This window comes from Paralichthys olivaceus, chromosome 7, assembly GCF_024713975.1.
Source record: "Paralichthys olivaceus isolate ysfri-2021 chromosome 7, ASM2471397v2, whole genome shotgun sequence".
Lineage (NCBI taxonomy): Eukaryota > Metazoa > Chordata > Actinopteri > Pleuronectiformes > Paralichthyidae > Paralichthys > Paralichthys olivaceus.
This window is the reverse complement of record NC_091099.1, coordinates 2,665,637-2,679,097: the sequence shown is the minus strand read 5'-3', so window position 1 is coordinate 2,679,097 and position 13,461 is coordinate 2,665,637. Positions and strand designations below refer to the sequence as shown.

General features: G+C 41.0%; 1 protein-coding gene across 1 annotated transcript; it reads right to left on the bottom strand.

The window, feature by feature from the left end:
* Positions 1–777: 777 nt before the first annotated feature.
* Positions 778–10,205, bottom strand: herc56.1 (HECT and RLD domain containing E3 ubiquitin protein ligase 56.1). The gene is made up of 23 exons (XM_020105342.2): positions 9,912–10,205; positions 9,502–9,622; positions 9,285–9,361; positions 8,321–8,542; positions 8,152–8,243; positions 7,682–7,812; positions 7,415–7,539; positions 7,259–7,335; positions 7,064–7,182; positions 6,904–6,963; positions 6,641–6,746; positions 6,330–6,525; positions 5,827–5,975; positions 5,503–5,619; positions 5,190–5,288; positions 4,824–4,955; positions 4,590–4,733; positions 4,247–4,413; positions 4,058–4,124; positions 3,877–3,947; positions 3,280–3,463; positions 3,042–3,144; positions 778–2,022 (listed from the first exon to the last, which is right to left on the bottom strand). The coding sequence occupies exons 1-23, from the start codon at positions 10,111–10,113 to the stop codon at positions 1,811–1,813; spliced, it is 2,973 nt and encodes a 990-aa protein (XP_019960901.2). The 5' UTR covers positions 10,114–10,205; the 3' UTR covers positions 778–1,810.
* Positions 10,206–13,461: the final 3,256 nt, after the last annotated feature.

The window sequence follows — 13,461 nt, the reverse complement described above, 5'->3', positions numbered from 1 at the left end:
CACAGGATGTCAGATGATTCACCGATCATCTCATCGCGTGTGTTTATTTATTCATACAGTCATTCGTGTTGCTCTGATCTGCAGGTTTTTACATTTCAGTTCTCCGCTGCTCTGTCACCAGCTGATCTCATCCCTCTTTGTTCCATCGAAACACAACAAGCAGCAGAATAATGGCGCCTCCTAGTGGTGGCATCTCTGTCAGTCCACATTATATAAGATAAAAAGAAGTTAAGATAAGTTAAGATAAGATAATATTTGTTACAGCAACATGAGGTCAGTCAGGAATAAACACCAGTGAATAAGTAGCATGCAATACTTAGAGATATAAGAAAAATATTAAATCTACTATAAACAGTGCAAACAGAAGATGTATCATGGGAACATATATACAGTGAAATGTAATGCATGTTCTTAGACTTTAGAAATATCACCCTGTACAGTCTCTGTGGGGAGTAACATGTCAGATGAACTCATGGTGGAAATGTACGTTTATTTCTTCGTCTCTTTTATTGATTCACATCTGTAGGTTTTACATTTGAAACCTGCTCGTCTCTGTTACCAGCTGACCTCATCCCTCTTTGTTCCATGCAAACACACAAACAGCAATTCTGCTGTTTATTATTCAATGGGAGCCTCTAGTGGTTGAATCCTCTCTGTCAACATTACACATTTACCTGCAGCACGTCAGCACACAGTACACTAAAGTAAGGGTGCAAGGTCGAACATTATTTATGTGGTACTGCTCATCTTTGATTCAAAATAACACCGACTCAAGAATTAAGTTATTCAAGCAAAAGTCCGATTTCTTTTATTATTTTCCACACATGAAAATCCAGAATTTCCCAATATGACAAAACGAAAAAGAAATGAAAGAAAATCAACACCTGAACATTTGCACAAACAAAGATTGACAGCAGTTGTTACTCAACATCGTTAATGAAAAATCAAGCTGAAACCTGGGTAATCCAGTCACCAGGTTCACAGACGATATCAATACTGTTGAATCGCACATATATCGAAGAATTTTCATAGTTCCAGCAATAAACAAGATGCAATTCTTACTAGATACAAGTATACGTCTCCTAACTCACGTGTGTATGAGCTGCATTATTTCACTTCAAACCTAAAGTGCAGAATTAACCACGTTGACCATGTTCAGCAACGAGACGGAGCTGCTCTGAATTTGTTCGATGCAAAACTGTGGCTGCAGGAGTCAAGTGTAGTCTGTGTTGTTTGTTAGCTTGTGGTCATCAGGTCACATGGCGTTGGAGGATAATTAGTGAATAAATGGAGAGGGGGTGAAGGGGGAAGCCTCATTTTTAGCTGACTACTTTTTAAGAGTTTGTTAGTTACTGTTAATTTCCTTTCGAATGCTCTGAAAGACTCGGATCACTGTGAGCCACCAGCTTTAAAACGATAAAGTGCTAAAGCGAGCTCGATGAGCAGGTTATTCTCCCAAACTCAGCCTCGCAGCAAGTTTTTTTACAGATTGGCACCAATGGTACATTTTCTTTACAGTTAATGCATGCACCCCAAATAAAAGGTTTCAACAATGAACACAGGCATAAGAAAGTGACTGCTGTGCACATACACATGTATCTTCTACAAATCGGCAGAACAAGTTTGCAGTTGAATTAAACAATTTACCCGGAAAAACATATTAAAAAATATTTATCACCCCTATTTATTTATATTCTGAGATGTGACAAAGTTGGAAATGTAAACTTGAGACTTCTCTACATACATGGAATAGGTACAACACCTGTACCCTGAAGTGTTCTTAGGTCGACCATTCACAAAGTGTCCCCCATCACTTGTAGTTTCTTCTACTGTTGTTTAAGGCCTCCGTCAGCTTGGTTTTCATAATCTCCCTTGTTGAGTATAGGGGCAGATCCAGGTAAGAGTGACAGGTGAGGGATTCCGGGAAGTACTGGTCCTGAGAGTCGTGCAAGAATTCCCTGGTCCTGATGGTGATGGTGTTATTGCCAAGAATTGGCAACCTTTCAAAACCGGTCACAAACCCTTGAGGAGGGAGAAGTGGTAATCAGAGAGATTCTGTCTTTTTAATTGATTTGTTTTGGTGACAGCCTCAGTGTGAAGCTTTGCACTCTGTTCATTAGTTTCATTCTATCATCATCGTACAATCAACAGAAAAGGGACAATTAAAACGTTCCCGACTCTGGATTGAAGTAGTCTATCTCTGCATGATAAGATTAAAATGATTTGTTGCTTTCCTTTTATACTGAGCACATGCAGCAAGTCTATAATTTTGAAGTATCTGTATTGATTGTAATACCGTAAAATACCAAATAATAGCCAGGGCGTTTATTTGGGACCAGGCGGCAGTTTGAGACAGGCATTTAACTTCTTTCTCACAAAATCCATCTGGGCAATAGTTGTACGTCTTCAGCAAGTGAAGTTGTTGCGCTGGAGGAAACGATTTAGCCAACCAGCACTCCTCATCTCTGCTCTCACTCACGGTGGCGTACATTTGTTTCGCCATCGCCCTGATCATTTTGCGGGACACTCTCTCGTGGCGTGCCCGTTGCTGATAACCCATTCCCGCATGTTTATTTCAAGCTCCTCGCTAGCCTTCTTCCTACCTCCACCAGGCAGTCTGGCTCTTTTGCTGTCCTCCTCGGACAGACGCTGAAGCTCAGTTTTATTTTTTCGCCATTCTCTCACTCTCTCGGGGTCGACAGAGAAACGTGTAGCGGCTGCTTCTCCCGAGTTTTCCTCTGCATATTTTACGACATAAAGTTTGAATTTCAAGTCGTACTTTTTATTTTTTTGCTGCACAATACGTGAAAAAGGCAAAGAAAAACGTGCAGTGTCAGTGGTCACGTCTTCTTCTTTGATTTAAAAAATAAATAAATTAGACCCGGCATTTATTTGGAACCGGCGGTTATTTATCAAAATATACACCCGCACTCTGCGTTTAAAGGGGACCCTGCGGTTAATTGAAACCCGGCTATTATTTGGTAATTTACGGTAGTTTAAAATGTAATATTTAACATGTTGAAAATAAATACAATACTTACAAAGGAACTTCTTCCTCTGATCCTCAGTTAGATCATCAAAAACCTCCCAAAACATCCGAATGTTGGGATGGTCAACATGGTACGGCCAGTCGTAACTTGCGTTCTAATTACAGTGAAAGATAGAATAACTTGCTGTCATAGTCATTTATGGGATTTGAATCAAGCAAATGAAAATGTGATTAATTAGTTGTAGTTGTAGAGGACACACAAACACAAGGAGCTCTTGTTTTGATTGTACCTGTTTCAGCCTTTCCCAGGCACGGAAGTCTTTGCCCACCAGGACTTCCTGCAGCTCCTCTGGCTGCAACAGCTTCACCAAGTCCCGGTCGGAAACCTTGAAGAAGCCCCGCCTGAACTCCAGAAACACGTTCTCCACAGATGTGTTGAAGACGTGATTCACGTAGGCGTCAACAAACTCCTTCCTGTTAAGCAGATTCTAAGTTTTAATCCAACAAATAGATGTAGACAACTCGTGAATCTTAAACTGCCCCCTTTCACTTAAAAGTTTACTTATGGTGTACCTCAAGGATCAGTTCTGGGCACTATACTTTTCTTTACAGGCTTCCTCTTGGTTATAATCAACAATATTTCTCAAACTCTTTGCAGATGATACAGAAGTTTATCTTCCTCACTGTCCTATTAGGGCTCATTTATGCTAAACATTAGATAGGTCTACGGAAACAGATGGAACCTTCTGTCCCACAACCTCCTCCACCATAGACCTGGTTCGTTTGACAATTTAGACCCCAGATATTGTGTCACAAAATGTTTAAAGGGGGATCTTAATCTGTAGAGTATTGTGGCAAAGACATAAAACTGCTTCCATGGTCCTTACTTGTTTTGACTTGTCACTGGTTTTTCAGGGTTTATGGGATCAATGTCAACGTCTTTCCCATCCCAGTTGATCTGTTAAGAAAGAAAAGCGATATCACTGATTTGGGAACTGATAGAAATCGATCAGTTGATCAGAAAGAGGATAAATGGGGTCAGTTGTTGATCATCTGTAAAACACTTACTGAAAAACATAACTCCAGGCTTTCAAAGTCTTCGTCTTCGTATTCTTCCAGGATGGACAGCAGACTCCTAGAAACACAACAAAAGCAACAATATTCAAGCATCAGTGAGAGTGGACAGTGTTTAGACTGAACTCTGATGAAGTACTTACAACGAGCCTGGGATTTGAATTTATATTTATTTCCACTTACTTTCCAACGTCTGGACTGAATTCCATTATGTCCTCCAGGGAAGGCTTCACACCGAGTAGCTTCTTGAACAGAGCCGTTGAGAACGGTAGGTGTATGATGCACTGGTTGTACAAAGCCAATCCACATAGAACTCCGAACAGGAAGTACCTGCGGTGGTCGTGTGTTGCCTGGTGTTGATGGTAGTGACAATTAAAATCATGAATCCACTGTAGTCACATCTTAAGTATTGAAAGTGTGGTGAATATTTTTGCATTGTTACATGTTACTATCAGAAGGAAAACTGATGAATAGAACATAAAAGTCACAAATCTATTTCCTGTATGTGGATTTGAAGTTTCCTTACTCTGGAGGGGAACCAGGCCAGTGTTCTGGAGTCATTGAAAATGAACATCTTTGATTCGTCTGACACCAGCTCATGAAAGACTTCATGAAAAAAGTCTTTCATGTAGACATAGCTCACTGTAGTGTAGTTCTTATCAAAAAAGACCTAGAGGACAAGAGGACAAAGATTTAAACTTATATCAGAGCACATAAACAACAATGCAAGCTCTGGCCATGATACGGCTAACACATTTACCACAAGTCTTTTTTTGTAGTCACTGTGATGAACGGCATCCAGTTGTTTAAAAGTGTCTTCTGAAATGGATGCTCGTCTCAGGTCCAGTCTGAACAGTGAGTCTTGAGGAACCAGAAGATTGAGTCCCCACACCTAAAAGAAATTCCAACAGAAACAACTGATAAATCCCGTCTACAATGAAAATCATTCAACATTCACTTTGCCTCATGATCCAGCAGAGGGCGATCACCATCAGACCTAAGCCAGTAATGATACGTTGTTTTGCTGTGAAAATGAGGGACTAGTTTATCGCACACGCTGATATAAAGGGAGATTTCTCAACCCTCACGTTGTGCATAGAAGCTTTTGCTCTTGGACCTCAGTTACCTTGTTGAATTCCGCATACTGGTCGAGAACCATTTTCTTTGATTGCAGATCCATCACAATTGGAAAGCTACAAAGGATAAGAGGCTCAGCATCCACACGCTAAACACAAAAGAGAGAATACACATGATTTAGGTTGAAATATACATGTACTGTATGTGGCCACCATTCTGTTTTTAACATGAACAGACAGTGACTGTAAAGGATAAATGCATTTATAATGTGCTTCCCATTCAAAGTCCTGTCCCTGTACATCAAACCCACCATGCACCTGAAGATCTTAATAACACAAAATAATGAATCTTTGTTTTCTTACCTTGTTTTTCGACTGTAAAAACCAAAGACGCAGATCCTCAATAAGAAAGTTTTTGTCAATGAGCAAGTAAAAATCGCTGTCTGGCATCCTTCTAGATTCTGGAGTCCTGCTGTTGGCCTTTAAAACAGATATTTTATTTATTAATTAAACAAATAAAAAAACATTAAACTTAATTTTTGCAGATAAGGTGCGTGGGATTAGTACGGAGCCCCCGAAGGGTCATGGCGAGAATTCTTTACTTCACCTTGACCCTTCGGGGGCTCCGTAGATTGGGACTATGCCGTGTAATATTCATGGAAAGTACAAGTAATGAGATATACTAACATTGTACATATACTGGAGGACTTGTAGCAGATTTCTGACTCCAGTGTGGCGAGGAACAGGGTTTGAGGACAGGAAGACTGAGAGAGCTTTCTTCCAAACCTTGACATATTTAGACATGGTGGAGGCTGACAATGACGTCCACCAGTTCCCTGAGGAAGACAACATGGACATTTCACAACTCAGAAGACGTCAAGGACAGATTGTACCTTCACACTATTGAAGTTTTAATCCTTAAGGTTTTTAGTCCCATTTGATTCGGTGACACCTTCAGTTATCCGTATCTGCTGATATAAAAACGTTTATTTCAAAATGCAAGAAATGTGTTTACATTTAACTTATTTTATTTCAATTTCTCAATATTTAGCAGTTATAGTATTTCCCTTTTAATATTTAGAATGTAATTAAACATAATGAAAAAGTTATTGGCTTAACTGTAAAATATCAAGCCTCAATTATGTTTCTTTGTCATGAGGGTTTGATAACCACATCTTAGGTCACAGTACCTAGGACCTGAAGGTTTTCATCAGACAGCCCCACAGCGGCAGCGGCGACGGCCTCAGCGAGCTTCGTGCTCTGTGGTCGTTTGAGCTTCTGCATCACGTGAAGAAGCTCATTGAGAAGCAAGAAGATCCTCAACCCCTCCACTCCCGCTGGATCCGTGCAAGATGGGAGAAGCAGCTTCAGGACAGCGGCCTCCACCTGTTCGTTTGAAAAAGATTCACTCATTAAACATTTGAACAGTAGCAGGTGTATCCAGAGTAGATCATTGTGACAAGAGAAAAGAGCTTTGAACACCTAACAAACAGTTACGCACCTCTGCAAACACATCGTCGTTCTCCACCAGTTTCTTGAAAGCGAGTCGTGCAAGCGACAAGTTCAAGCCGGGGTACTTTGATGAGGTGTGGAAATGTTTTTCTTTTCTAACAACACAAAGAAAAAAAACATCTTGAAAATGTGTTCCTGACTCGTGAGCGCCCCCTACGGAAGCCAGCAGTTGTGAGAGTGGAAGTTCTCCTTATATTGGAAACTCTCTGTTATAATTCACCAGATCAGAAAGAAGGGATGATCTGTGTTTACCTTTTCTCAAGGAAGCTTTGATTCATACAACACGCATTGGAAAAGGTCCTGTTGATTTCCCTGTGAAGATTTAATATCAAGAGTTTGGAATCATATATTTACAGTTACAGTCATGACACCATCAGGCCATTCATGTATACTACCACTGCGTTATACTCACTGTTTTATCTTTTTCCAGGATTTTGAATCACATTTAGTCGTCCATTTGTCGATCATGTCTTCAAGACAACATCGTTTCGTATCACTGGCCCCGTCAGTGTTTGGCTCCTCATGAACTTCCTGCAAAATAAACTAGCTGAGTTGATGTCGTCATTATTATCTTTCCTTTAGTGTATTAGTGAATTATTGTCAGTACCTCATTAGACGAGCACGTCGCAAATGAACAGTTTCCTCCTGCGAAGATGTTTCTGATTTTGGGACCCTCACCGCCGTCTGCAATTAAAAGTACTGAGTAAAAATATCATCTCCTTCATACGTTAGCTAATTGTTTTCTTTGTGACTTCATTGAAACCTTGTGGCAGTTGGACGGGGAGCGGCACAGACGGATGACTCTCGTCTCCATGTCCCAGCTGCCCTTGCTCTCCACACCCAAAGGAGTAAACCTTCTTGGCGTCTGTCAACACTAATGTGTGGTGTCTAAGGAGATGATGCATTAAAAAGGTCATTAGAGACACAAACAGTTTAATCCCTGACGTTTCTTCAGAGCACGTTCCGAACTTCAATATTTCTTCATCATGATGCGAATTACTGCAGTATAAAAAAAGAAGGTATACTGTACATTCCACACGCAATCTCGGTGACCTTTGCCCCCAACAGCTCCACAACAAGACGAGGACGGAGCTCATCGGCGAATGAGTTGTGCCCGAGCTGCCCGTACTGACCCGAGCCGAAGGTAAACACTGCACCATCCTGAGGAAGCAGCCAAAGAGCAAGAGTTTAAAGACCTGCAGACAAACAGGTAAGGCAGATGTGTGTGTGTGTCACATATCACATGACCTGTTACACACGCATGCGTGTGTAACAGGTCATTATTTTCTGCTTAGTTACAGAAAATAATACAAACCGCAACTTTAACACTTGAGCAAACATCAGTTTAATAGAAACTACCTAAAATAACAAAAAATTATTAAAAGTTTATTTAACGTATACTCAATGTTCTACTTTGGTCCATATCCCATCCACTGACATGGAGGAGGCGAGATTTATGGAATTTTGTTCTATGTATTTTGTTAATATCTTTTTTTTCACCTTAGTTAAAGTGGCAGTGTGATCCTTCCCACAGGAAATGTGAACGGTTCCCTTCATGTTCAGACATTTGACAGGAGCTGGTGTACGTCTGTCTGTACGAGAGAAATTATACATCAATACATTGAAATGTATATAAATACATTCAGTACAACACGAAGATGTACAGCACCTGTTGTGTCTCCCAGCCCGAGCTGTCCACGGTCGTTTCTGCCCCAGCCGAACACCCCTCCGCTGACAGAGAGGGCGAAGCTCTGCTCCCCCCCCGCGGCGATGTGAACCAGCGCGATGGACGACAGAGAGCGGAGGTGTTGGGGCGAGTTGGCGCCGGGCTTCCCCTCCCCCAGACCCAGCTGGCCCCTGGAATCCTGACCCCACGTGTAAACTCGACCATCTGTGGGGAAATCACCATTCTGTGAGCCCCAAAACCTGCTCGCTGGATTTCCAGTACTTATTAAAAGGTTTGAAAAAAATCTGGAACATATCGATCTTTTTAACGGTAATATAGATAGAGGGATGCTCATGTTTTATCCTTCTGTTCTAAAACTAAGCTTAAACATCCTGGATGCCGCCATCTTGCAATGTTGACGTCTGACCGTGAAGTGGAGCCATGAAGTCAAGGTCGACCAATCGCGAGTCGGTCTCAGCTGTCAATCATGACACGTTCACATATCATCGAATAACAAAAACACTCTGATCACAACGGCCTGAAAATGACAGAAACCATCTGTGAGAAAAATCAACTTCAATAATGTACTTGAACCTTTTAGTTTGGTCAATGTCCCGTCAACCAACATGGAGGAGGTGAGCTTTACGACCTATACTGCCGCCATCCACCAGGTGGCGGTGGTAAGCTGTCATGTCATGACAGTAAACAAAGATGGACGACATGACGTCTTCGTTTTTCTGATCGTTTTGGTTTTAATTATTTATTTGTTGATATAAACACGGGGTCAGCGCCATGATTGACAGCTCAGGCTGACTCGTGATTGGTCGAAGGTGTTTGTCTGCGACTCCCTCCCACAGTCGATGCTGTGCAGATCAAATAAATCCATCGTATTTACAATCTATGATCTTTGTAAACAGCCTCTGATCGTTTTATAAACTCTGTGTCATCAGTGATGGTGCCACTCTACCATTGGTCAAGACGACTGAATGTTGACTCCCACACGCCACCTGACGAACAGGTATGTTACACAACTCCTTCTGCAGCCTGAGAAAACAGAACAGAAACGAATCCTCACGTCACAGACTGTAGTAATAATAATAATAATAAGAGGAAGAATAAAATAACACCTGAATCTTCATTTGACACATTCAGTTTCAGGTTTAGATCACAGAGGTGTCTCTGACCTCGGTGTGAAGGGGTGGTGAGTTGTGTCCACACAGAGAACTGAGCCTCTGTCAGACAACAGTGAGACATGATCATCTCCGCAGCTCACGGCCCGGATCTTCTCCTTACACTCCACAAACTCTGAGGACACAAACCACAGCAGCTCATGTAGAGGACACAAGATTCATTCACTCAGGGGAGAGATGAACTTGTTGTTTTAGTACCAAAAGGATCCACCAGCACCATCCATCCATCCATCCATCCATCCATCCATCCAAGAGGCCCCAAGCATTTCCCCTCAGTGGGTCTTTACCCAAGTAACTTACCCCCCCCCCCCCCCCCCCCCCCCCCCCCACAACACAACAAAACAATAAAGAAATGAAATAGTTAAAAAGTAAAACAGATAGAAATGAACGCAGCTGTTTCTCACTCTGTTTTCCTCTGACTCTTTTTCCATCTTTGTTCTGGTTTGTCCGGATGATAAAAGCGTTTCCGTTGGTTTTGATGAAGCTGAGCACACTGTGTCCTGCAGACAGGTCCCTGACGACGTAGCCCGGGCTGCACTGACGCACCTCTAACGAGCTGTCCACGGCCCTGAAGACCTGGTGACCGTCCTCCCCCCACGACAACATGGTGCCTGCGAGGCTCCTGCAGCTCCGGCTCTTTAAAGCAGCAGCAGCAGCAGCAGCTGTCACAGAAACGAAACTGAGCCTTCACCCAAGCACTGACGTCACAGAGGGAAAACAAAACCTAAACTTGTGAGTGAACTGAGGAGGAAACGAAACTGAGTCAGAGGTATGGAGGGTTGTTGGTGCCACACAAAACAAACGGGAGCCTCAGAAGTGCCAAGATATTTTATCATATTGTCACAAGTCAGGGTTTACAGGTCAAACCTGCTGAATACAGATTAATACCACAGAGTGTCAGGTTGAAGAGAACAGTATTCTGACATTCAGAGAAAAAAAGTTGTAATATTATGAGAATAAAGTCGTAATATTGCATGAAAAATGTCACGGGCTAATATTACAGGGAAAACGTAACGTGAGAATAAAGTTTTAATATCACAAGAAAGTTGTAATTTAAATAAAACGTTGTAGTTTTACAAGAATTACATCTCGTAATATTACGAGGCTAAAACATTTAAACTTTATGTTTTCACTTCATGTTTGGAGATTAAATTCTAACTGTTGGGAATGAAGTCAAATCAGAGAACCATTAATACAGTCAGATTTGCATTTCGAGAACAAAGTCAGAATGTTGAGAATATACTTGAGATTTAAAGATTAAAGTTGAACTTTGATTTTATAAAAAGCTAATGTGCATATGAGCTCGTTCTCAAAAGGACTTGTGTGGATGAGTCGGTGAAATTTAGTTTCACTTTCAGTTTTGTTGCCAAGGAAATTTTTTTCTCTTTAAGAAGAGAAAAAAAAAAAGCTCTTTGTTGATTCAGATTTAAATATGTACCAATATTATATTTGTGATAAATTCATTCAGGATTTCTTTTTATTTCTCTTCTTTTTTTTATTGTGAGTTTGTCTTTTTGTTTGTTTTCCACATGTTTTGCATTTGTAATGAAAGAAGACATAGTAAATGTAAATCAGGGAGTCAGGAGAGGAATCACTGACACTGATGTAAAGAATATTTATTCCATTTTAAAAAGTGGCACTGATCCAACAGTTTCAACATTTTAAACTGTGTCATGCTGCATATTCACCTGAAAAGACAGTGACAGGGATCAACCACAAGGTGGAGGTAGAGACTAAATTTCCTCATTGTTCAGACCAGAATGTCACAGGATGAAAAAAAAAAAAAGAAAATCTTTAAACATGTTTTTTAAGCAAAGTTTTGACTTTATCTTTAAATTTCTGGAGCAATTTGACTTTTTACCAAATACTTTCACCTTCCAAATAAAAAAAAAACAAAAACAAGGACATTGTCTGAGCAGTGGGAAACAAAGGGCCTCATGAGAAATGTCCAGCGTTGCACCAATAGAATATTAGTTAGTGATAGTTATAATAATATTAAATACAAAAGTTTTAAAGTTTAAATCCGACAGTGACACGTTCACCTGGGATGTTAAAGAGCCTCACATGTGTTTTCAATGACACGGGAGAGCAGAGACGTGGGTGGTGAGGTTGCAGATAAGCATCACAGTGACTGAATGTAAAACACTGTCCGATAACATCTCGGCTCGTCGATCACCTCTGACTCCTCGTCGTCCCTCTTTGTGTTCGCTGCCACGGAAACAAAACTAAAAGTTACTGACGTGCGTGTTCGTCCACGAGGAGGAGGTTATGTTTTCACCTGCGTCTGTCTCTTGGTTTGTTTGTTGTCAGCAGGGTGTTCGCGACGCAGCTCGTTAGCTCTGTAACCACAAGCTGCCCTCGAACTCGTGGACTCGGGGTCACGACGTGGGAAGTCGCGTACGCGGCGCGTTTAGTTGCTGGGAAACGGCAACATTGACGTTAATATTACTGTCGGAGTCTAGAAGGCACAGACGCTAGCGATTAAGAAATATATTATTACAATAACTACCCAACCCCCAACATTTCAGAAAACATCAGGGACTTAGATCTCGCAGCAAATTCCTAGGTAGGAGGATTTGAGAATTCCACAAGAGGGAGCTGTTGTTAGGAACTCTCAGCATTACGTTAAATTAGAGAGATTAAATGTTAATATTAACAATAGACATCTGGGAATATTTACATGATTTATTTACAGTAAAGATTTCAATACTTCACATTCAGGACTCCGAGGTCCAGTCTGGAAGAAGTTTTGAGTTAACTCCATTAAAAAGTTTTAAAGTTCCGTGTGTACGATTTGGGTGAAATTGATCTTTTGGCAGAAACTGAATATAAAATAATCCTTTTGATGTTTTCACTAGTTTGTTTCATCTAAATTGTGAAAATTGTCATTTTCTTTACCATAGAATGAACTTTTTATATTTAAATACTTTATGTAAAACTAAACCTTTTGAGCTTTTATGAAAACTGAAGCTGCCACAGGTTCTCGTTCATATTTGGAGGTGAAGGGTTTTCAGCTGCAACATGATCCTTCACCACTAGATGTCCCTACATTCTACACACTGAACCTTTAAAGCTGTCTGCCTCCAAACTTTACATTAATAAGATTTCTCCATGTGTTGGACAGGGGGGGGGGGGGGGTTGTTACTAAAGAGGACCATCCTGTTGGAAGTGATTCTCGTTTCTTCTTCTGCCGCTGCCAGAAACCATCGGAGCTTTGGTTCAGTCGGAGCTGGGGGATCACCGACGTCGTCTTGTCTTCTGCTTCAGAGCAATAAAACAAATTTTCCTCCAACTCTCCGACCCAGAGGCACAAGATGTAAAACACAGAGAGGCGCCGCTGCCAGTCATCCGCTAACAACACGATGCTGCCGATGCTAAGTTCAGTTTCTGATCATCGCAGTTGAAGAGGAAAAAAAGATGAATGATCCTGTTTTATTGCTTTGTGCTGACTCAGCGTTTATTCTGCACTCATTCTGATATGAATCTTACATTTTTATCCTCTTAAGCAACTTGAGTCTTTGACAGTAGGTGAAGGAATGCAGCCTCCAGAGGAATGAACTGCACGGAGCGTTTCCAGCACTGTGTGTGTGTGTGTGTCTGTGTGTGTGTGTGTGTGTGTGTGTCTGAGTCGTACCAGGATCTAAACATCCACACTATCGTCTCCCGTTCTTTGCTTCCACAGCAGAACAACATGACCGCAGAGGATGTCTGTCTTCTTCTTTTTTTAACTCTTTCACTCTTTCACCCAGTTTTTTTTTTTGTTCGCTCTCTGCTGCTGTTTTTTTTTTTTCTTTAACAATTTTGCAGTTTTTCTATTTTTATTTTGTTCTTTAACGCACAGAATATTTACAAGTTTATTTCTCAACATCACAATCACAGGTTTTCAAACTAATATATATATATATCTATATTAATATAGTAGTTCATGATGACAGACAATGAAGGAAAGCAAAA